At 40.4% G+C, this 22376-nt stretch overlaps 1 protein-coding gene across 1 annotated transcript in view; it reads right to left on the bottom strand.

Annotated features, from left to right (window-relative positions):
* Positions 1-22376, bottom strand: part of F8 (coagulation factor VIII) — a 419094-nt gene that overhangs the window by 256032 nt on the left and 140686 nt on the right. The window contains exons 11-12 of the mRNA XM_040442408.1: positions 19657-19868; positions 382-517 (exon numbers count right to left, since the gene is read on the bottom strand). Of these exons, the coding sequence (XP_040298342.1) occupies positions 382-517; positions 19657-19868 (348 nt within the window). The remainder of the gene's footprint in view (positions 1-381; positions 518-19656; positions 19869-22376) is intronic.

Raw genomic sequence — 22376 nt, 5'->3', positions numbered from 1 at the left:
TTGGAAAGTCGGATCTTGGTTTATGGGGAGCCACTTCCAATAGGTGGCACTGGCAAGATGGTTCTTTTTCTGCCAATAGTCTCTATACCATGGAGTAATTCTAGTAAGGCTCCATACAGGATTGGTCTCTTTAAGTAGATTCAGCACCCTGCCTAAAATAAAAAATACATAACTAAACTCTGAATCACTTACAATATACACAGCTTTCTCTAGTTTGGTGAGGGGGGTGGGGGTGTTTTGGAGCTGACAGATTCCCTTTTAGCCAAGCTTGATTGGTCGAAGCCAGCAGGAAAATCATGAAAAAGGAGCGATCTGTATTTGTTACTTGAAATCTACAGAAATAATTGTGATCTGGGGGTTATAACATCACAGTATACTTACTGTACAGCAAATTTTCTCTTGGGGATATGTCACTTGTTGTTATGTTTTCTGAGCTTTGGAAATTTTTTGTGTCGTACCAGCTAAGCATTTCATCAAATACAGAGAAGAAAAGAATATGTTCCTTATCTGTGACAATCTAAAATAAAAATGAATTGTGGTTACCTTACACTGAATAGTTATACACTGCTCAAAAAAATAAAGGGAACACCTAAACAACACAATGTAACTCCAAGTCAATCACACTTCTGTGAAATCAAACTGTCCACTTAGGAAGCAACACTGAGTGACAATCAATTTCACATGCTGTTGTGCAAATGGGATAGACAACAGGTGGAAATTATAGGCAATTAGCAAGACACCCCCAATAAAGGAGTGGTTCTGCAGGTGGTGACCACAGACCACTTCTCAGTTCCTATGCTTCCTGGCTGATGTTTTGGTCACTTTTGAATGCTGGCGGTGCTTTCACTCTAGTGGTAGCATGAGACGGAGTCTACAACCCACACAAGTGGCTCAGGTAGTGCAGCTTATCCAGGATGGCACATCAATGCGAGCTGTGGCAAGAAGGTTTGCTGTGTCTGTCAGTGTAGTGTCCAGAGCATGGAGGCGCTACCAGGAGACAGGCCAGTACATCAGGAGATGTGTAGGAGGCCGTAGGAGGGCAACAACCAAGCAGCAGGACTGCTACCTCCGCCTTTGTGCAAGGAGGAACAGGAGGAACACTGCCAGAGCCCTGCAAAATGACCTCCAGCAGGCCACAAATGTGCATGTGTCTGCTCAAACGGTCAGAAACAGACTCCATGAGGGTGATATGAGGGCCCGACGTCCACAGGTGGGGGCTGTGCTTACAGCCCAACACCGTGCTGGACGTTTGGCATTTGCCAGAGAACACCAAATTGGCAAATTCGCCACTGGCGCCCTGTGCTCTTCACAGATGAAAGCAGGTTCACACTGAGCACATGTGACAGACGTGACAGAGTCTTGAGACGCCGTGGAGAACGTTCTGCTGCCTGCAACATCCTCCAGCATGACCGGTTTGGCATTGGGTCAGTAATGGTGTGGGGTGGCATTTCTTTGGAGGGCCGCACAGCCCTCCATGTGCTCGCCAGAGGTAGCCTGACTGCCATTAGGTACCGAGATGAGATCCTCAGACCCCTTGTGAGACCATATGCTGGTGCGGTTGGCCCTGGGTTCCTCCTAATGCAAGACAATGCTAGATCTCATGTGGCTGGAGTGTGTCAGCAGTTCCTGCAAGACGAAGGCATTGATGCTATGGACTGGCCCGCCCGTTCCCCAGACCTGAATCCAATTGAGCACATCTGGGACATCATGTCTCGCTCTATCCACCAACGTCACGTTGCACCACAGACTGTCCAGGAGTTGGCAGATGCTTTAGTCCAGGTCTGGGAGGAGATCCCTCAGGAGACCGTCCGCCACCTCATCAGGAGCATGCACAGGCGTTGTAGGGAGGTCATACAGGCACCTGAAGGCCACACACACTACTGAGCCTCATTTTGACTTGTTTTAAGGACATTACATCAAAGTTGGATCAGCCTGTAGTGTGTTTTTCCAATTTAATTTTGAGTGTGACTCCAAATCCAGACCTCCATGGGTTGAAAAATTTGATTTCCATATTTTTTTTTGTGTGTGATTTTGTTGTCAGCACATTCAACTATGTAAAGAACAAAGTATTTCAGAAGAATATTTAATTAACTCAGATTTAGGATGTGTTATTTTTGGGTTCCCTTTATTTTTTTTGAGCAGTGTAGTATATTGTAGAACCTGTTGTGTACTGATCTATGTACGCTTATTATCTATTTAATGGGTTAGACCACCAGCAATCAGACATTGATGGCATACCCTATTAATATGCCATAATTACTATATGTCAAATAACTCCTTTATTTATTAACGCTTATAAAATTCATTTGAGCATTGAGTTCTGCCTATTCTCCTGCAAAGTTGATCCAGAGGCAGGCAAAAACCTCCATGATATAGAAGTAAATTTTTTTTATCTTAGGGGAAAAAATATTCCTGACTACAAATCTGGCATTCAAAATAACTTCCCGGATCAATGAGCCTTCTCCACAACTCTGGTAATTAGAACTGGTAATATTTTTGAACATCCAAGAATTGCATCCCTGCCCCTCGTAAACACTTTCAGTGAGTTCACCATCCCAACATCCTCTGACAGAAAGGTCCATAGTCTCCCTTTTATTACAGTAAAGAATATTTTTCAATGTACAAAACATCTTTCCTGTAGATGTAGAGTATGTTCCCTTATTGTTTCCATGTTATGGCAGTGGTAAGAGCCTACCTCCGCTTCACTGCTCACGGTGGGAACAGTGGCCACTCTCCTCACCCATTCCATCACTCCTGGGCTCTGGCAAATCAGACATGTCAGCGTTACCCTCCTCTTCCCAGCTGGCCAGTCACTGGAGAAGTACTGCTCAGTCCACCTCCGCACTGGCTACGGCAAGTTTCATGCTGTGTTCATAGAGCATGCATGCTCCCTCCAGCTCTTAAAGGGTCAGCACATGCGCACTCAAATCTTCTCCAGCCAATGGCTGGCCACTTTTGGGTACTTAAGGAACTTTCCCCTCTTACAATAGGTTCTACAGGGTGGGCCATTTATATGGACACACCTTAATAAAATGGGAATGGTTGGTGATATTAACTTCCTGTTTGTGGCACATTAGTATATGTGAGGGGGGAAACTTTTCAAGATGGGTGGTGACCATGGCGGCCATTTTGAATTCAACTTTTGTTTTTTTCAATAGGAAGAGGGTCATGTGACGCATCAATTATTGGGAATTTCACAAGAAAAACAATGGTGTGCTTGGTTTTAACGTAACTTTATTCTTTCATGAGTTATTTACAAGTTTCTGACCACTTATAAAATGTGTTCAATGTGCTGCCCATTGTGTTGGATTGTCAATGCAACCCTCTTCTCCCACTCTTCACACACTGATAGCAACACTGCAGGAGAAATGCTAGCACAGGCTTCCAGTATCCGTAGTTTCAGGTGCTGCACATCTCGTATCTTCACAGCATAGACAATTGCCTTCAGATGACCCCAAAGATAAAAGTCTAAGGGGGTCAGATCGGGAGACCTTGGGGGCCATTCAACTGGCCCACGATGACAAATCCACTTTCCAGGAAACTGTTCATCTAGGAATGCTCGGATCTGACACCCATAATGTGGTGGTGCACCATCTTGCTGGAAAAACTCAGGGAACGTGCCAGCTTCAGTGCATAAAGAGGGAAACACATCATCATGTAGCAATTTCGCATATCCAGTGGCCTTGAGGTTTCCATTGATGAAGAATGGCCCCACTATCTTTGTACCCCATATACCACACCATACCATAAATTTTTTTGTTCCAACAGTCTTGGAGGGATCTATTTAATGTGGGTTAGTGTCAGACCAATAGCGGTGGTTTTGTTTGTTAACTTCACCATTCACATAAAAGTTTGCCTCATCACTGAACAAAATCTTCTGCGTAAACTGAGGGTCCTGTTCCAATTTTTGTTTTGCCCATTCTGCAAATTCAGTGCGCCGATCTGGGTCATCCTCGTTTCATGCGTCCACATTTTGGCAAATCCAACACTGAACCAGTTTCACGAAACTCAGCAAGCAGTTTACTAACTGTAGCATGGGAGATGGGTGGTCTCGTAGGGTGTCTTGCATTGAAATCTGCTGCAATGACCCGGTTACTGCATTCACCAGAAATCAACACAATTTCTATCCGCTCCTCACGTGTTAACCTCGGCGACATGTCAATGGCTGTAAACAAAGAGAAACTTGTAAATAACTAATGAAAGAATAAAGTTCACTTAAAACCAAGCACACCATTGTTTTTCCTGTGAAATTCCCAATAAGTTTAATGTGTCAGATGACCCTCTTCCTATTGAAAAAACAAAAGTTGGATTCAAAATGGCCGACTTAAAAATGGCCGCCATGGTCACCACCCATCTTGAAAAGTTTCCCCCCTCACATATACTAATGTGCCACAAACAGGAAGTTAATATCACTAACCATTCCCATTTTATTAACCTCTTCCGGACACAGGGCGTACAGGTACGCCCTTATGTCCTGGTACTTAAGGACACAGGGCGTACATGTACGCCCTGTGTATTTTTGATCACCGCCGCGCAGCCCATGTCGGCGATTGCCGCAAACCGCAGGTCAATTCAGACCTGCGGTTTGCGGCTTTTCTAAGTTGCGGTGGTGGGGTGTGGCGGTGCCATCGTGTCCCGATGCGGCTGTGGGGGGGACCCGATGGCATGGAAGGCAGCGCGATGTCTAAGGAAGGCATCGTGCTGCCTTCCGGTGACGAGCCTGTAAGATCCAGCCCCCTGGATCTCACAGGCCGGAAGCTGTGTGAGTAATACACAAAGTATTACTCATACAGCCAATGCATTCCAATACAGAAGTATTGGAATGCATTGTAAAGGATCAGACCCCCAAAAGTTCAAGTCCCAAAGCGGGAAAAAAAATTAAGTGAAAAAAATGTTGAAAAAATAAAGTTTTCCCCCCGAAAAATTTAACATTTCAAGTAAAATAAACAAAAATGTCATTTTCCCCAAATAAAGTTAAAATAAATTGGTAAAAAATAGGGGGGGGGGGGGGGGAAAGTATACATATTAGGTATCGCTGCATCCGTATCGACCGGCTCTATAAACATATCACATGACCTAACCCCTCAGATGAACACCGTAAAAAATAAAAACTGTGCTAAATAAACAATTTTTTGTCACCTTACATCACAAAAAGTGTAATAGCAAGCGATCAAAAAGTCACACGCACACCAAAATAGTGCCAATAAAACCGTCATCTCATCCCACAAAAAATGAGACCTTACCTAAGATAATCGCCCAAAAACTGAAAAAACTATGGCTCTCAGACTGTGGAGACACTAAAACATTATTATTTTTTTTGTTTCAAAAATATTATTGTGTAAAACTTACATAAATAAAAAAAAAGTATACATATTAGGTATCTCTGCGTCCGTATCGACCGGCTCTATAAAAATATCACATGAACTAACCCCTCAGATTAACACCGTAGAAAATTTAAAATAAAAACTGTGCTAAATAAACCATTTTTTTTTACCTTACATCACAAAAAGTGTAATAGCAAGCGATCAAAAAGTCACACGCACCCCAAAATAGTGCCAAATAACACTGTCATCTCATCCCGCAAAAAATTATACCCTACCTAAGATAATCGCTCAAAAACTAAAAAAAACTATGGCTCTCAGACTATGGAGACACTAAAACATGATTTTTTTTTTCTTCAAAAATGAAATCATTGTGTAAAACTTACATAAATAAAAAAAAAGTATACATATTAGGTATCGCCGAGTCCGTGACAACCTGGTCTATAAAAATACCACATGATCTAACCTGTCAGATGAATGTTGTAAATAACAAAAAATAAAAACGGTGCCAAAACAGCTATTTCTTGTTATCTTGCCTCACAAAAAGTGTAATATAGAGCAACCAAAAATCATATGTACCCTAATCTAGTACCAACAAAACTTCCACCCTATCCTGTAGTTTCTAAAATGGGGTAACTTTTTTGGAGTTTCTACTCTAGGAGTGCATCAGGGGTGCTTCAAATGGGACATGGTGTCAATAAAACCAGTCCAGCAAAACCTGCCTTCCAAAAACCGTATGGCATTCCTTTCCTTCTGCGCCCTGCCGTGTGCCGGTCCTGCAGTTTACAACAACATATGGGATGTTTCTGTAAACTACAGAATCAGGGCCATAAATATTGAGTTTTGTTTGGCTGCTAATCCTTGCTTTGTTACTGGAAAAAATGGATTAAAATGAAAAATTTGCCAAAAAATTGAAATTCTGAAATTTCATCTCCATTTGCCAATAACTCTTGTGGAACACCTAAAGGGTTAACGACATTTGAAAAATCAGTTTTGAATACCTTGAGGGGTGTAGTTTCTTAGATGGGGTCACTTTTATGGAGTTTCTACTCTAGGGGTGCATCAGGGGGGCTTCAAATGGGACATGGTGTCAAAAAAACCAGTCCAGCAAAACCTGCCTTCCAAAAACCGTATGGCATTCCTTTCCTTCTGTGCCCTGCCGTGTGCCCGTACAGCGGTTTACGACCACATATGGGGTGTTTCTGTAAACTACAGAATCAGAGCCATAAATATTGAGTTTGGTTCGGCTGTTAACCCTTGCTTTGTAACTGAAAAAAAATTATTTAGATGGAAAATCTGCCAAAAAAGTGAAATTTTGAAATTGTATCTCTATTTTCCATTAATTCTTGTGGAACACCTAAAGGGTTAACAAAGTTTGTAAAATCAGTTTTGAATACCTTGAGGGGTGTAGTTTCTAGAATGGGGTCATTTTTGGGTGGTTTCTATTATGTAAGCCTCACAAAGTGACTTCAGACCTGAACTGGTCCCTAAAAATTGGGTTTTTGAAAATTTCTGAAAAATTTCAAGATTTGCTTCTAAACCTTGTAACATCCCCAAAAAATTAAATATCATTCCCAAAATGATCCAAACATGAAGTAGACATATGGGGAATGTAAAGTAATAAAAAATTTTGGAGGTATTACTATGTATTATAGAAGTAGAGAATCTGAAACTTGGAAATTTGCAATTTTTAAAAAATTTTTGGTAAATTTGGTATTTTTTTTATAAATAAAAATGAATTTTTTTTACTTTATTTTACCAGTGTCATGAAGTACAATATGTGACGAAAAAACAATCTCAGAATGGCCTGGATAAGTCAAAGCGTTTTAAAGTTATCACCACTTAAAGTGACATTGGTCAGATTTGCAAAAAATGGCCTGGTCCTTAAGGTGAAATAAGGCTGTGTCCCTAAGGGGTTAAGGTGTATCCATATAAATGGCCCATCCTGTACTATAAAACGGATGGCTCACCCCACAGATTATGGGTATTAATCTTTCACAATTATGCCAAGTCTGTTGCCCACAGAAATAAAATAATAATATAAAACAATATAAAATAAAACAAAATAAAATAATATATTTTATATTATTTTATTTATAGTAGTTTATCTTATTCTTTTTAAATAAATACCACCATTATTAAATAAATATTTTATAATAAATATATTTTGTTTACTGGTAAGGACTGTCTTGCCTGCATTCATTGTTATATGGAGGTAAGACAATCCCAATAACGGCATCTCTAAAATGATCAAAATTTAACTTCCTGAAATTTAGAATTGTGCAAATAGACAAGTGGACATTTATTATAATAGTCACTTTTTCATAGGTGCACCCCAATCTAATATTCTGTCAGGCCAAAAGGGCCTTCCCTCTAATTGTATCCTGTACAAGTTAGAAAAGTTAATTCATAATATTTAGTTAATTGAGAAATAGCAGTTTCTTTTATGAGATTCACAAGTTTCAGTTTCCCATTTATATCTGGGTAGTTAAAGTTCCCCATAATATCTTCCTCATTCAGCTTTGTTACCTCAGCTACTATTTCCATAGTAGTGAAAACCCCTGGTAACACTCAGATGGACCTTTATTGTACCCCAGAGCAAGGGGGTATCTGCAAATTATTCATTTCTTTAAATTATATAAAGTAATGTTATGTCATGCTATGTATGTACATTTTAGAAGGACTCTTAAGAGACTATATATAGGAGTATGTGACTATAAATAATATTATAAGTAATAACCAGCATGGGTTTACCAAGGACAGAAGTTGTCAGACTAACCTGATTTGTTTTTATGAGAAGTTGAGTAGTAGCCTGGACAGAGGGACAGCTGTGGATGTACTGTTTCTGGATTTTGCAAAGGCTTTTGATACTGTCACTCATAGATGTTTAATAGGTAAAGTAAGGGCTACAGGCTTGGAAAGTACAGAGTGGGCCATTTATATGGATACACCTTAATAAAATGGGAATGGTTGGTGATATTAACTTCCTGTTTGTGGCACATTAGTATATGTGAGGGGGGAAACTTTTCAAGATGGGTGGTGACCATGGCGGCCATTTTGAAGTTGGCCATTTTGAATCCAACTTTTGTTTTTTCAATAGGAAGAGGGTCATTTGACACATCAAACTTATTGGGAATCCCACAAGAAAAACAATGGTGTGCTTGGTTTTAAGGTAACTTTATTCTTTCATGAGTTATTTACAAGTTTCTGACCACTTACAAAATGTGTTCAATGTGCTGCCCATTGTGTTGGATTGTCAATGCAACCCTTTTCTCCCACTCTTCACACACTGATAGCAACACCGCAGGAGAAATGCTAGCACAGGCTTCCAGTATCCGTAGTTTCAGGTGCTGCACATCTCGTATCATCTGAAGGCAATCGTCTATGCTGTGAAGATACGAGATGTGCAGCACCTGAAACTACGGATACTGGAAGCCTGTGCTAGCATTTCTCCTGCGGTGTTGCTATCAGTGTGTGAAGAGTGGGAGAAGAGGGTTGCTTTGACAATCCAACACAATGGGCAGCACATTGAACACATTTTATAAGTGGTCAGAAACTTGTAAATAACTCATGAGAGAATAAAGTTACGTTAAAACCAAGCACACCATTGTTTTTCTTGTGAAATTCCCAATAAGTTTGATGCGTCACATGACCCCCTTCCTATTGAAAAAACAAAAGTTGGATTCAAAATGGCCGACTTCAAAATGGCCGCCATGGTCACCACCCATCTTGAAAAGTTTCCCCCCTCACATATACTAATGTGCCACAAACAGGAAGTTAATATCACCAACCATTCCCATTTTATTAAGGTGTATCCATATAAATGGCCCACCCTGTATAGTTTGTAATTGGATTGAAAACTGGCTGAAGGACCGTGTCCAAAGAGTTGCGGTCAATGATTCCTATTCTGAATGGTCCCAGGTTATAAGTGGTGTACCCCAAGGTTTAGTGCTTGGCCCTTTATTATTTAATTTATTTATTAATGATATTGAGGACGGGATTAATAGCACCATATCTTTTTTTGCAGATGACATTAAGCTGTGTAGAACTGTACAGTCTATGGAAGATGTCCATAAACTACAAGCTGACTTGAACACTCTGAGTGATTGGGCATCAACTTGGCAAATGAGGTTCAATGTGGACAAATGTAAAGTTATGCATCTTGGTAGTAATAATCTCTGTGCTTCATATGTCCTAGGGGATGTAACACTCGGAGAGTCACTTATATAGAAGGATTTGGGTGTCCTTGTGGATGGTAAATTAAATTACAGCATACAATGTCAATCAGCTGCTTCTAAGGCCACCAGGATATTGTCATGCATTAAGCGAGGCATGGGACTCGCGGGACAGGGATGTAATACTACCACTTTACAAAGCGCTGGTGCGGCCTCATGTGGAATATGCAGTTCAGTTCTAGGCACCAGTACATAGAAAGGACGCACTGAAGCTGGAAAAAGTACAGAGGAGAGCGACTAAAATGATAAGGGGCATGGAGGGTCTTAGTTATGAAGAAAGATTAAAATAATAGAATTTATTTAGTCTTGAGAAGAGACGTCTAAGGGGGGACATGATTAACCTATACAAGTATATAAACGGGCCATACAAAAAATACGGCGAAAATCTGTTCCATGTAAAATGTGCTCAAAAGACAAGGGGGCACTGCCTCCGATTGGAGAGGAAAAAGTTCAGTCTCCAGAAGTGTCAAAGTTTCTTTACTGTAAGAACTGAGAATCTGTGGAATAGACTTCCTCAGGACGTGGTCACATCAGGAACAGTGGACAGTTTCAAAAAGGGTTTAGCTGAATTCTTAAAAGTAAAAAAAAAAATGCTTATGAAAACGTGTAGAAATCTGAGTCTCACTTCCTTCTGGGATTCGTGTCCCCACCTATCCCTTGGGTGAACCTGATGGACTATTGTCTTTTTTCAACCGTATTAACTATGTAATTATGTATTGCAACCGATATAACCATGTATGAATGTTACGTACAAAAAATAGTGGTAGGTTGTGGTGGCTCACTAGCAAGCAGTTAAGGTATGGTGCTGCAAGCTCATATAGAGGGAAACACCCCACCCTCTCTTAAAAGGCAAATGTAGTAATAGGAAAATGAGCGAGCACTCATACACTTGGCAACCAAATTGACATGTGCAGAAAATATTTATTAAATCCCCATAAAATACAAGTAATAAAATTTATAAGAACAATGTAGCAATAATATACAACATTACAATCACATATGTTGTGGTAGATATGATCGATACTATATTCGATAAAAATATATTCGATAGAAATATTCGATAAATTGAATGGTAGAAAATTCAATGTTGAAATATTCGATAGAATATTCGATATCACTCAATAGTGTTGATAAATTCAATAATATATATCACACCAAAAAACTTCAAGTATATGCTGTTATTTGGTAAAGAGGGGGTATTATCTTCTAGAGCTCTATCCCAATTTGGGAAACTGAATGTCACTGAAAATGTTGTAGGTGTATTCACTGGGAGCGCAATATGTTCATAAAGTGTCCACAGGAATCTTGATAATGTGAAAAGTCTCTTATAGCATATCCTTTTAAGGTCGATATGAGCTTTGAATCGAAGAAAACTTTAAATCGATATTTGGATTACCGTCTAGCGTCTGCTGTCTCCCTATTGCTTCAATGGAGCTTTAAAAATTTGCCGGCTTATTCAGTCGCTCCATACAGCAAGCTGGTTTAAATTTCGTGGGAGTTCCAAAGATCGCGGGAGTTACCACTCTGTTCCGCAATTTCCTTCGGTGCAGCTTTCGACGATAAGAATAGTTAATCCTTTACTGTAGAAATTTTCTTCTGTATGGCCATACAGTATTATCGGAGGCTTTTCAATGCAGGTACATCACTTGTTTCACCGTACGCGTTTCGGGTAGATTCACTCTCACTTCCTCAGTGGTCGAGTGTCTGCCTGCTCTGCCTCCATTTTTATCCATTTCTTTAATTGCTTCCCAAATCTTGGACACCTGTTGTTCATACTACTCCCAGTTGGCCAGGGAATCCTCCCACATAATCAGGGGATGATTCTATACAGCCTTGATTTTTTTTTTTTTTTTACCGAAGGAAATTGCGGAACAGAGTGGCAACTCCCGCGATCTTTGGAACTCCCGCAAAATTTTAACCAGCTTGCTGTATGGAGCGACTGAATAAGCTGGCAAATATTTAAAGCTCCATTAAAGCAATAGGGAGACAGCAGACGCTAGACGGTAAGCCAAATATCGATTTAAAGTTTTCTTCGATTCAAAGCTCATATCGACCTTAAAAGGATATGCTATAAGAGACTTTTCACATTATCAGGATTCCTGTGGACACTTTATGAACATATTGCACTCCCAGTGAATACACCTACAACATTTTCAGTGACATTCAGTTTCCCAAATTTGGATAGAGCTCTAGAAGATAATACCCCCTCTTTACCAAATAACAGCATATACTTGAAGTTTTTTGGTGTGATGTATATTATTGAATTTATCGACACTATTGAGTGGTATCGAATATTCTATCGAATATTTCAACATTGAATTTTCTACCATTCAATTTATCGAATATTTCTATTGAATATATTTTTATTGAATATAGTATCGATCATATCTACCACAACATATGTGATTGTAATGTTGTATATTATTGCTACATTGTTCTTATACATTTTATTACTTGTATGTTATGGGGATTTAATAAATATTTTCTGCACATGTCAATTTGGTTGCCAAGTGTATGAGTGCTCGCTCATTTTCCTATTACTATGTATGAATGTTAACCTTCCTGGCTCAGCCCTTGTAGGAGGTTAGGTGTGGACTGGCTGCACCCCTAGCTTTATTGAGTGACAGGGATAGTTAGGAAGGGAGAGGAAGCTGTGTTCCTTCTTCTTAGGCCCAAAAAGCTAGAGTATCACCAATCTCTGCATGATCTACAGAAGAAGAGAAGGACTAAGACAATGGAGAGAACTAGAGAACTTAGAATCTACATGGCCAAACATTGGAGTCAGTAAGGTAACCTACTACCAAAATCTATTATGACTTTACTGCAGCGAGGGACACTGTGAAGACACCCTTCACTCCAGGACACAACCTGGTCAGTCATATTTCTTAAACCCTGAATACCTCAGTGGACATTACAGCCACCATTGAAAGAGAACTATTGCCCTCAATAGATTTTACTAGAAGAGACATGAGAAAGATAGAGAGGGAAAAGGGCCATATCCGATCCTTGTCTAAATTCATACATCTGGGATGAATTGCATTATGTACAGTTGGAATTATGTTTTTCTATTGATTGTCTGTAACAGCCAAAGCCACTACAATCTCATCCTCTACTATGGCTCCTCCTGTGCTTGCTGCACTGGCAATTCATTTATAGACTTCTAGTAAGAATAATAAAGAAATTGCACGACATACAGTCATGAGTTGTTATTGCGCATGGAATACAAGTAGTTACTAAAACAGATATGTCAGGAGAGGTGACAGGTCCTCTTTAACTGTCCAGTCACAGCTATCATACAGCCATGTCTTAGTTATTCCCACTATGTCATATTTTTGAGTGATCAGCGGCAGGGGTCATATTAGTGATATTTCGCTAATATTTTGTAGAATATTCGTTGAATATTCGCGAATTTGAATATTCATTATATTCTACTTTTTTTTTTTTACTAAAAAATCAGCAAGGTAATGATCGCATAAAAAGCTAATATATAGCACTATATTGATGCGATCAATACAGGCGTGTGTAAAAAAGAATATATAGCACTATAGAATATAGTGCTATATATTAGTTTTTAGAATATTCGTAATTTTTTTTCCATGTGAAGTCATGATTCATGACTTCAGATGGAAAAAAATGACGAATATTCTAAAAAGCTAATATATAGCACTATATTGATGCGATCAATACAGGCGTGTGTAAAAACGAATATATAGCACTATAGAATATAGTGCTATATATTCGTTTTTAGAATATTCGTAATTTTTTTTCCATCTGAAGTCATGATTCATGACTTCAGATGGAAAAAAATGACGAATATTCTAAAAAGCTAATATATAGAAATTATATTTAGTATAGTGCTATATATTAGTTTTTTTAGAATATTCGTCATTTTTTTTCCATCTGAAGTCATGATTCCTTCCTGCTTATGTTGCTTGTGGGCCAATGACTCATTGACCCACAAGCAAGAAGCAAGTAGGAATCATGTGTTCAGATGAAAAAAAAAAAAACGAATATTCGATATAACGAATATATAGCACTATATTCGAAATATTCTCGAACGAATTCTCGAAGTGGCGATATTCGAGATAAAAATTAGCTTTTCGAATATTCGTGCTCAACACTAATATTTTTGTCAAACATTATTCATTCCAGTTCATCAATTGTATTTGTCAGGCTTTCTAGTATTAGTCAACATGCACTTTAGAGTTTATGTCTATTTTTTTTTATTTTAAGCTCATTCTTGATAACTATTCTAACCCTCTTTCCTCTGGTCTGCTCTCAGTTTCATTAATAAGCCCTCAGCTCTGTATCTACACAATATTAATCTCCCATACTGTAATTGCCCCTTTCCCCAAATCTCTAGTTTAAACAACTAAACTACAAGTAAAAAAAAAAGAACAAAAAAAAAACCACACAACTTTGCAAATAGGATTAAAACATTTTCCCACTGTATTAAGTGGCCCTGGAAAAAGCATGGCCTCATGTAGGTGGGCCCAAACTGACACAAGGCGGTGCAACACAAGTAGGCAGCCCCAACACATGTAGACAGAGACAATAGAAGTAGGCGGGGCCTGCAATACTGTAGTGCAGAACAAACTACCGCCACAACAGAACCAAGTACCACAGTGCAGTATAAAATACTGCAGCCTGCACCACAGTATGAAACTGTAAAGTTGTCCTGAGGACGGCAATACAGTTAAATTCAGGAGGGCACTGCAGCCGCTGGTTAGGTTTATAAGTGCCTGATGCTCCTACACTAATTAATGCTGAGAGCATCCTTTCTTTATATACCTGGCTGACAGCCATGAGGAGGCCTTGGGTGACCCCCAGGGCATCGACTGACCAGGAAATTTCCCTGTGGCCAGTCTACCCCTTGACATAGGTCTGTTTAGGAGCTATACTCACAAAACAGTGAGTACTGGCCCTGATTTATCATACCTTCATTCCAGAATTCTGGCTTCAAAAAGTTGCAAAATGGGGCATTTATGTCTTTTTTTTACTTACTTGCGTAAACATTTTGTGACTTTCTGCATTCTTACACCACTCACTCGAGTTTTTCAATATGGATGGGAAAGAGGGCATGGTTTGGCATCTTTAAATAGATCTTTAAATGCATCTGTGCATAAATAGAACCCAAAATTCAAAAGGATCCTATTCACCACCTTTCTGGGAACGACTGGGACCGATCAGAATGTGCGGATCATTTTGGATGGCTAAGATTTAAACTGGATTAATTTTTCTCTGAAGTCTCCCATTACTGCACCATCTCCAGCCTGCTAGATGCTGATTTCAGACTGGGAAACCCTTCAACACACAGCCGCTTTTCTATCCTGTAAGTAGCCATTGGATTAATGCTCAATAGAGCTAGCCTCCATCAGCTGTATCATCTATCAATTTCTTTCTACGTGTAGTCCATAATGATTTTTACATTTGGAAACAATGAACTGTTTTAATAAGCTATGCTGAATCCCCCTGACTTAGGAAAGCACAGCTTACAAGGGTCCCTTTGATCTCAGCAGGACGCCTGCAGTCAGCTGCCCTAATGTCAACAACACTCAGGTACACTCTTCTCAAAAGAGACCCTTATCAGCATAAGGAACTACAGTATGTCTCCAAGGAACTTTTACAAATTGAACCCTCTGTGTTCCTACTACTAAAATCCCTTGGTTCTCTCAGAAAGAAGAAAAGAGGTAAAAGGGGGAAGGGAGGAAGATCTCGTAATTGGAATACAAAGCAATCCCAAATTACCAGATCAGATACAATTTTAACAAGAAAAGACCCAGAGACAGCTGCCACTCTTCTGAATGCATGCCCCAGCTGGGGGCTTTTTAACACAGACTCCAAATCTCAGGAAGGCCACATTAAAGCAGTACTCTGCAATGCCAGGTCAATAAATAACAAAACAGCAGTTGACTTAATAGAGACTTTAGATCTGGCCTTTCTAACTGAGACATGGCTGTCTCAAAACCCTGGGCCCATTCTGGAAGCTGCTGTGCCGGCCAACTACTCTGTGCTACACTGCGAGAGACAAGACCGCAATGGAGGAGAGGTTGCACTATGCTTCAAATCCAGTTTAAAAATCAAACCCTTTGCTGTAGGCCCCACATATTCTTTTGAATGCCAACTTTTAGCCAAGAAAAGCATAAACATACTGCTCATCTCAAGGAAATGACTAATCTTCTATCCTGTCTAGCATTGGAACAACCTAGATGGATAATCCTGGGAGACTTCAACGCATGGGTGGACATCCAGATCTACTTCTCAACATGAATGAACTGGGCTTCTCTCAAGCCATTCACCTCCCTACACACAAGAGAGGCCACGCCTTGGACCTCATATTTCATTCAGGACTATCAATATCCAAGATGGAAATAAATCCTGTAGTTTGGTCAGACCATCACACTATGCACTTTTCCCTTGCAGGACCAGTATTAAAACGCCAAGCAAAAGATCTCACAAAATACCTTTCTCTGAAAGGTCTATCACCCCAACATCTTCAGTACAACCTAAACCTGGATGGATTAACAGAACATAGCTTAGACCTCGACTCCATGGTCCATAAATATAACTGCCTTGTATCATCTGCCTTTGACTCTATTGCTCCCCTACACATCAAACGCTCCACAGCATTACATCATGAGTGATGGTTCGACAACTCCTTAAAGGAGCTCAAGAAAGAGGGACACAGACAAGAACGACAATGGTGCAAACACCAGTGCTCAAAGGATAAACACTCCCTAATTCGTCACCAAAGGAATTATCAAACAATGATCAACAAGAAAAAGTCCTCTTTTTTATGACAGGAAATTGCAAAAGCAGCCAACAAACCAGCCCAGCTACTCCGCACAGTTGACAGTCTATGCAATCCATTGTGCCGGAATCCCAACATCACATTCTCTAAGGACCTATGTGAGAAATTTGCCCTCTTCTTCACAGACAAAGTCTCATCTATTCGGTCTCCTATCAAATCTACAACACCGAAAACCTATGCAGAGCCTCATAATGGATGCCACAACAACCTACTGCAATGGTCGGACTTTAGGTAATTAATGAAGAAGCTATCTCAAACATCCTTCTAAACCTTCGCCAGACTACCTGCGACCTGGACCCTGGCCCCACACAGTTCATGTTGAAATGCCCTGATCTGTTTATGCCAGCATTCCATAAGATAGTCAATTGCTCCTTGCAAGAGGGGAAGTTTCCTACCTGTTTGAAAGAAGCAATCATCAGGCTACTACTCAGGAAACCATCCCTAGATCCAGATATTCAGAACAACTACAGACCGGTCTCCAACCTTCCCTTTTTGGGAAAATTTATTGAGAAGGCTGCATATCTCCAACTTGAAGCCAGGCTCTCAATGAACAACATCTTTGACCCCCTACAATCTGGATTCAAGAACCACCACAGCTGTGAAACAGCTCTTGTCCGGATTTGCAATGACCTGCTCATGGCCAGAGTCAGAGGCGAGTGTTGCATCCTGGTACTACTTGATCTCTCAGCGGCTTTTGATACAATTGATCATGAAATATTGCTCAATAGACTGCAAGAGTACTGTGGCATTGATGGTTTAGTCCTCCAATGGTTCTCCTCCTTCCTGGCTGGCAGAACTCAAAGGGTAGCCTTGGGGCCTTTCCAGTCCAACCCTGTACCACTAAAATATAGTGTGCCCCAGGGCTTAATCCTATCCCCTTTGTTGTATACATGCTGCCACTCAGGAAAATCATCCAAAAACACGGTCAAACATACCACTGCTATGCTGATGACACCCAGCTATATATGTCATTCAAACCCGATATGACAGACCCAATCCCAAAAATAAACACATGCTTAGCCGAGCTTCAGGAGTGGATGAATGGAAACTGGCTTAAACTAAATGCTGACAAAACAGAGGTTCTTGTCATCGGAGGCCAGAGCCTAACAGCAAAACAGCTCCAGACACAGTCAACACCACTGAGGGTAGGGAACTCAGACCTTACTAGCTCAAACACTGTGCACAGCTTGGGTTTACTGATGAATAAGGAGTTAAACCTCAGGAACCAAATTTCACCTAAGGAATATTGCAAAAATTAAGCACCTTATTCCTTCAGAAGTAGGCCTTCCTAATAAAGACCTACACCGCCTGCAGCTAGTACAGAATGCTGCCGCAAGACTGTTAACAAGCCAACCCTGCCACTGTCACATAACACTAATCCTCTGCTCACTACACTGGTTACCCATAAAATGGAGAATCCTTTTGAAAATTGTCATGCTAACATTCAAATCCCTACACGATCTAGGCCCTGGATACATGAAGGTTTTGTTGCATCTGCGTCACACCTCACACAACCTCAGATCCAGGCTCGGACTGGCCCACAGGGGTACAGGGGAATCCCCCGGTGGGCCCCTGAGCAAGGTGGGCCCCTAGTCTCCCACCCCCTGCACAAGTGGCACATAACACATTAGATTTAGTACACTACATACATATATTTAATGTACAGCACCTCAACCAGCTTATGTTCATATAAAAAACTTGTTAGATTATTTATTATATTTGAATGTATCCGTATGGTGGGCCCCCAAAATAAATTTTACTGGTGGTCCCTAGGTACCTCAGTCCGACACTGCTCAGATCAAAAGGATCCAATAACTTGACCACACCCAGAATTCAACTAAAAACCTTTGGAGCCAGAGGTTTCTGTCATGCTGCCCCTACCTTGTGGAATGTCCTGCCAAACGCAATCAAGACAGCTCCAACCCTGGACACATTTAAATCAAAACTAAAAAGCCACCTGTTTAGCCTGGCGTTTACGATCACATAACTTTTTCCCCCTGAACATATCACTATGTACTGATCTGAGACAAGCTTATGCGCTGTGAGTCCTACGGGAGAAAAGCGCTTTACAAATGTTTTGTTGTTGTTGTTGTTAGCTTATATTAATGAGTTTCACAGATTTATCACAGAGACTTTTATTAAAAAAAGTCACAAAAACTGACTCCTGTAGGAGATTGGAATAGGAAAACTGGAAAGCTTTTGTAGACAAAAGTGTTACGTTTAAGAAAGAGACAAATATATCAAACAACATGCAACATTTGATAAATGTGGCATAAAGTTCAACAACTTACATTTAAGGAAAACGCACTTAACATATCACCCTGATGATGAATCCCCCCCCCCCCCCCCAGTATATTTCATCAGGACTAATTATTTATTTATTTATTTTAGATTCACTTGAGCAGTATGAAATGGCTGCAAAATTGTATGAAGTCTTTTATACAGGTTTCCTTGCCATTATCACAAGGACACCAATGAACTCTGCAACATGGATGCTGACTGTTATTGTCCGTCCATGAACATTACCATACTCATTCCCAGTGCAGGCTTGCTTCTTTTTGCTTCTACAGTTTTGTTTTTTCACAGTAACTAGCAGCAATGTGTGATAAATCTGGTTGTTCAATCATCTTTGACCTCTGCTGAACAATCATTTAAACTAATGGTGCAAAATGTTTAAGAGTACTTTCACACTAGCGTTTTGGCTTTCCGTTTATGAGAACTGTTCAGGGCTCTCAAAAGCGGTCCAAAACTGATCAGTTTTGCCCTAATGCATTCTGAATGGATAAGGATCTGCTCAGAATGCATCAGTTTGCCTCCGATCAGTCACCATTTCGCTCTGGAGGCCGACACCAAAACGCTGCCTGCCTGACGAAGCGGAGACAGGTCTGTCCTGACACATAATGTAAGACAATGGGGACGTATCAGTTTTCTCTGACACAATCTGGCACAATAGAAAACAGATCGCTCCCCCATTGACTTTCAAAGGTGTTCAAGCCGGAACCGTCATGGCTGTAGAAGACATAATAAAACGGGATCTGCTCATGACGGATGCATGCAATTGTATTATTGTAACGGAAGTGTTTTTGCAAGTCCATGACGGATCCGCAAAATCGCTAGTGTGAAAGTATAAAAACCTATTACAAAAATGTATTTAGCCCAAAATATATGTAAATCATTGAAAAAAAATACTCTGGGTGTCCATAGCCTTTAAATAATGTTTTGAGTCACACAAAAGTCAGTAGTCATAACAGTAAAGTATTGCCTGTTCCAGAGTGTATCTCATAAGTACCTGATTTCCCCCTTGATCCAAAGTTTGTTTTGAACAGATTAGAAGTGGTCCAATGAGACCCGAAGCTAAATCTCTACGTGGGTTGTGGAAACTGGCATAATATCTTGTAAGACATTTTGGATCAGAAGATGCAGGGCTGTCGAATTTTGTCACTGGCCATATATATGTTATGGACTCATTTGGCTGAACAGGATAATCCTTCAATTGTTCTCCTGAAACAAAAGAGAGAGTAGAGAACCTACTAACAGCAAAGCATCTATCACACTATAATCTTCAGAAGTAGTATCCTTGCCTACAGCCAGGTAGCTGTATAGGAAAATCCTGAGCTGGGCCATAGCCATGGTTGTCCTACATATCAAATCCACCTAGATATCACAATACTTTCCTTAAGGACTCTTGCACACAAACGTATTTTCATTCCGTTTCTGTTCTTTTTTTTTTTTGTGGACCGTATACGGAACCATTCATTTCAATGGGTCCGCAAAAAAAAAACATTCCGTTTCGTATATTTCCGTTCCGCAAAAAAAAATAGAACATGTCCTAATATTGTCCGCATTACGGACAAGGATAGTACTGTTCTATTAGGGGCCAGATGTTCCGTTCCGCAAATACAGAATGCACACGGATGTCATCATATTTTTTGCGGACAGCAAAATACATAAGGTCGTGTGCAAGAGGCCTAATGGAATCTTTTTACAGTACATAGTATTCCATTCTGTATAAAGAGAAAAACGAAGGTAAGTACTGCGTGTACAACAATCTACAGCAGGGATGCCCAACCTGCGGCCCTCCAGCTGTTGCAAAACTACAACTCCCAGCATGCCTTGGCAGCCTACAGCTATCAGGGCATGCTGGGAGTTGTAGTTTTGCAACAGCTGGAGGGCTGCAGGTTGAGCATCCCTGATCTACAGTATAATTTTTTAAAACTACAGGAAGTGCAGAATTATTAGGCAAGTTGTATTTTTGAGGATTAATTTTATTATTGAACAACAACCATGTTCTCAATGAACCCAAAAAACTCATTAATATCAAAGCTGAATATTTTTGGAAGTAGTTTTTAGTTTGTTTTTAGTTTTAGCTATTTTAGGGGGATATCTGTGTGTGCAGGTGACTATTACTGTGCATAATTATTAGGCAACTTAACAAAAAACAAATATATACCCATTTCAATTATTTATTTTTACCAGTGAAACCAATATAACATCTCAACATTCACAAATATACATTTCTGACATTCAAAAACAAAACAAAAACAAATCAGTGACCAATATAGCCACCTTTCTTTGCAAGGACACTCAAAAGCCTGCCATCCATTGATTCTGTCAGTGTTTTGATCTGTTCACCATCAACATTGCGTGCAGCAGCAACCACAGCCTCCCAGAGAGGTGTACTGTTTTCCCTCCTTGTAAATCTCACATTTGATGATGGACCACAGGTTCTCAATGGGGTTCAGATCAGGTGAACAAGGAGGCCATGTCATTAGATTTTCTTCTTTTATACCCTTTCTTGCCAGCCACGCTGTGGAGTACTTGGACGCGTGTAATGGAGCATTGTCCTGCAAGAAAATCATGTTGTTCTTGAAGGATGCAGACTTCTTCCTGTACCACTGCTTGAAGAAGGTGTCTTCCAGAAACTGGCAGTAGGACTGGGAGTTGAGCTTGACTCCATCCTCAACCCGAAAAGGCCCCACAAGCTCATCTTTGATGATACCAGCCCAAACCAGTACTCCACCTCCACCTTGCTGGCGTCTGAGTCGGACTGGAGCTCTCTGCCCTTTACCAATCCAGCCACGGGCCCATCCATCTGGCCCATCAAGACTCACTCTCATTTCATCAGTCCATAAAACCTTAGAAAAATCAGTCTTGAGATATTTCTTGGCCCAGTCTTGACGTTTCAGCTTGTGTGTCTTGTTCAGTGGTGGTCGTCTTTCAGCCTTTCTTACCTTGGCCATGTCTCTGAGTATTGCACACCTTGTGCTTTTGGGCACTCCAGTGATGTTGCAGCTCTGAAATATGGCCAAACTGGTGGCAAGTGGCATCTTGGCAGCTGCACGCTTGACTTTTCTCAGTTCATGGGCAGTTATTTTGCGCCTTGGTTTTTCCACACGCTTCTTGCGACCCTGTTGACTATTTTGAATGAAACGCTTGATTGTTCGATGATCACGCTTCAGAAGCTTTGCAATTTTAAGAGTGCTGCATCCCTCTGCAAGATATCTCACTATTTTTGACTTTTCTGAGCCTGTCAAGTCCTTCTTTTGACCCATTTTGCCAAAGGAAAGGAAGTTGCCTAATAATTATGCACACCTAATATAGGGTGTTGATGTCATTAGACCACACCCCTTCTCATTACAGAGATGCACATCACCTAATATGCTTAATTGGTAGTAGGCTTTCGAACCTATACAGCTTGGAGTAAGACAACATGCATAAAGAGGATGATGTGGTCAAAATACTCATTTGCCTAATAATTCTGCACGCAGTGTACGAATATGAGGTTTTTAGTACACATTTTGATCAAACAATATGCCATAAATCCAATGGAAACCTCTTTAAAGCAGATCCCTACTCTAATGCTTGGTGCAGAACTGCTCATCGACCAGTACTACCACAACACAGCACTAGCAGGGGCATAAACTCCGCCGTCCAACATCACCCAACAGTATGGCAGTATTCTATTGCTGTTTTCATGAGCCTACTCTTTGGGTAAGCATTTGACATAAG

This window comes from Bufo bufo, chromosome 8 (assembly GCF_905171765.1).
Source record: "Bufo bufo chromosome 8, aBufBuf1.1, whole genome shotgun sequence".
Lineage (NCBI taxonomy): Eukaryota > Metazoa > Chordata > Amphibia > Anura > Bufonidae > Bufo > Bufo bufo.
The sequence above is the reverse complement of the archived record's forward strand: the minus strand, read 5'-3'. Positions and strand labels throughout refer to the sequence as shown.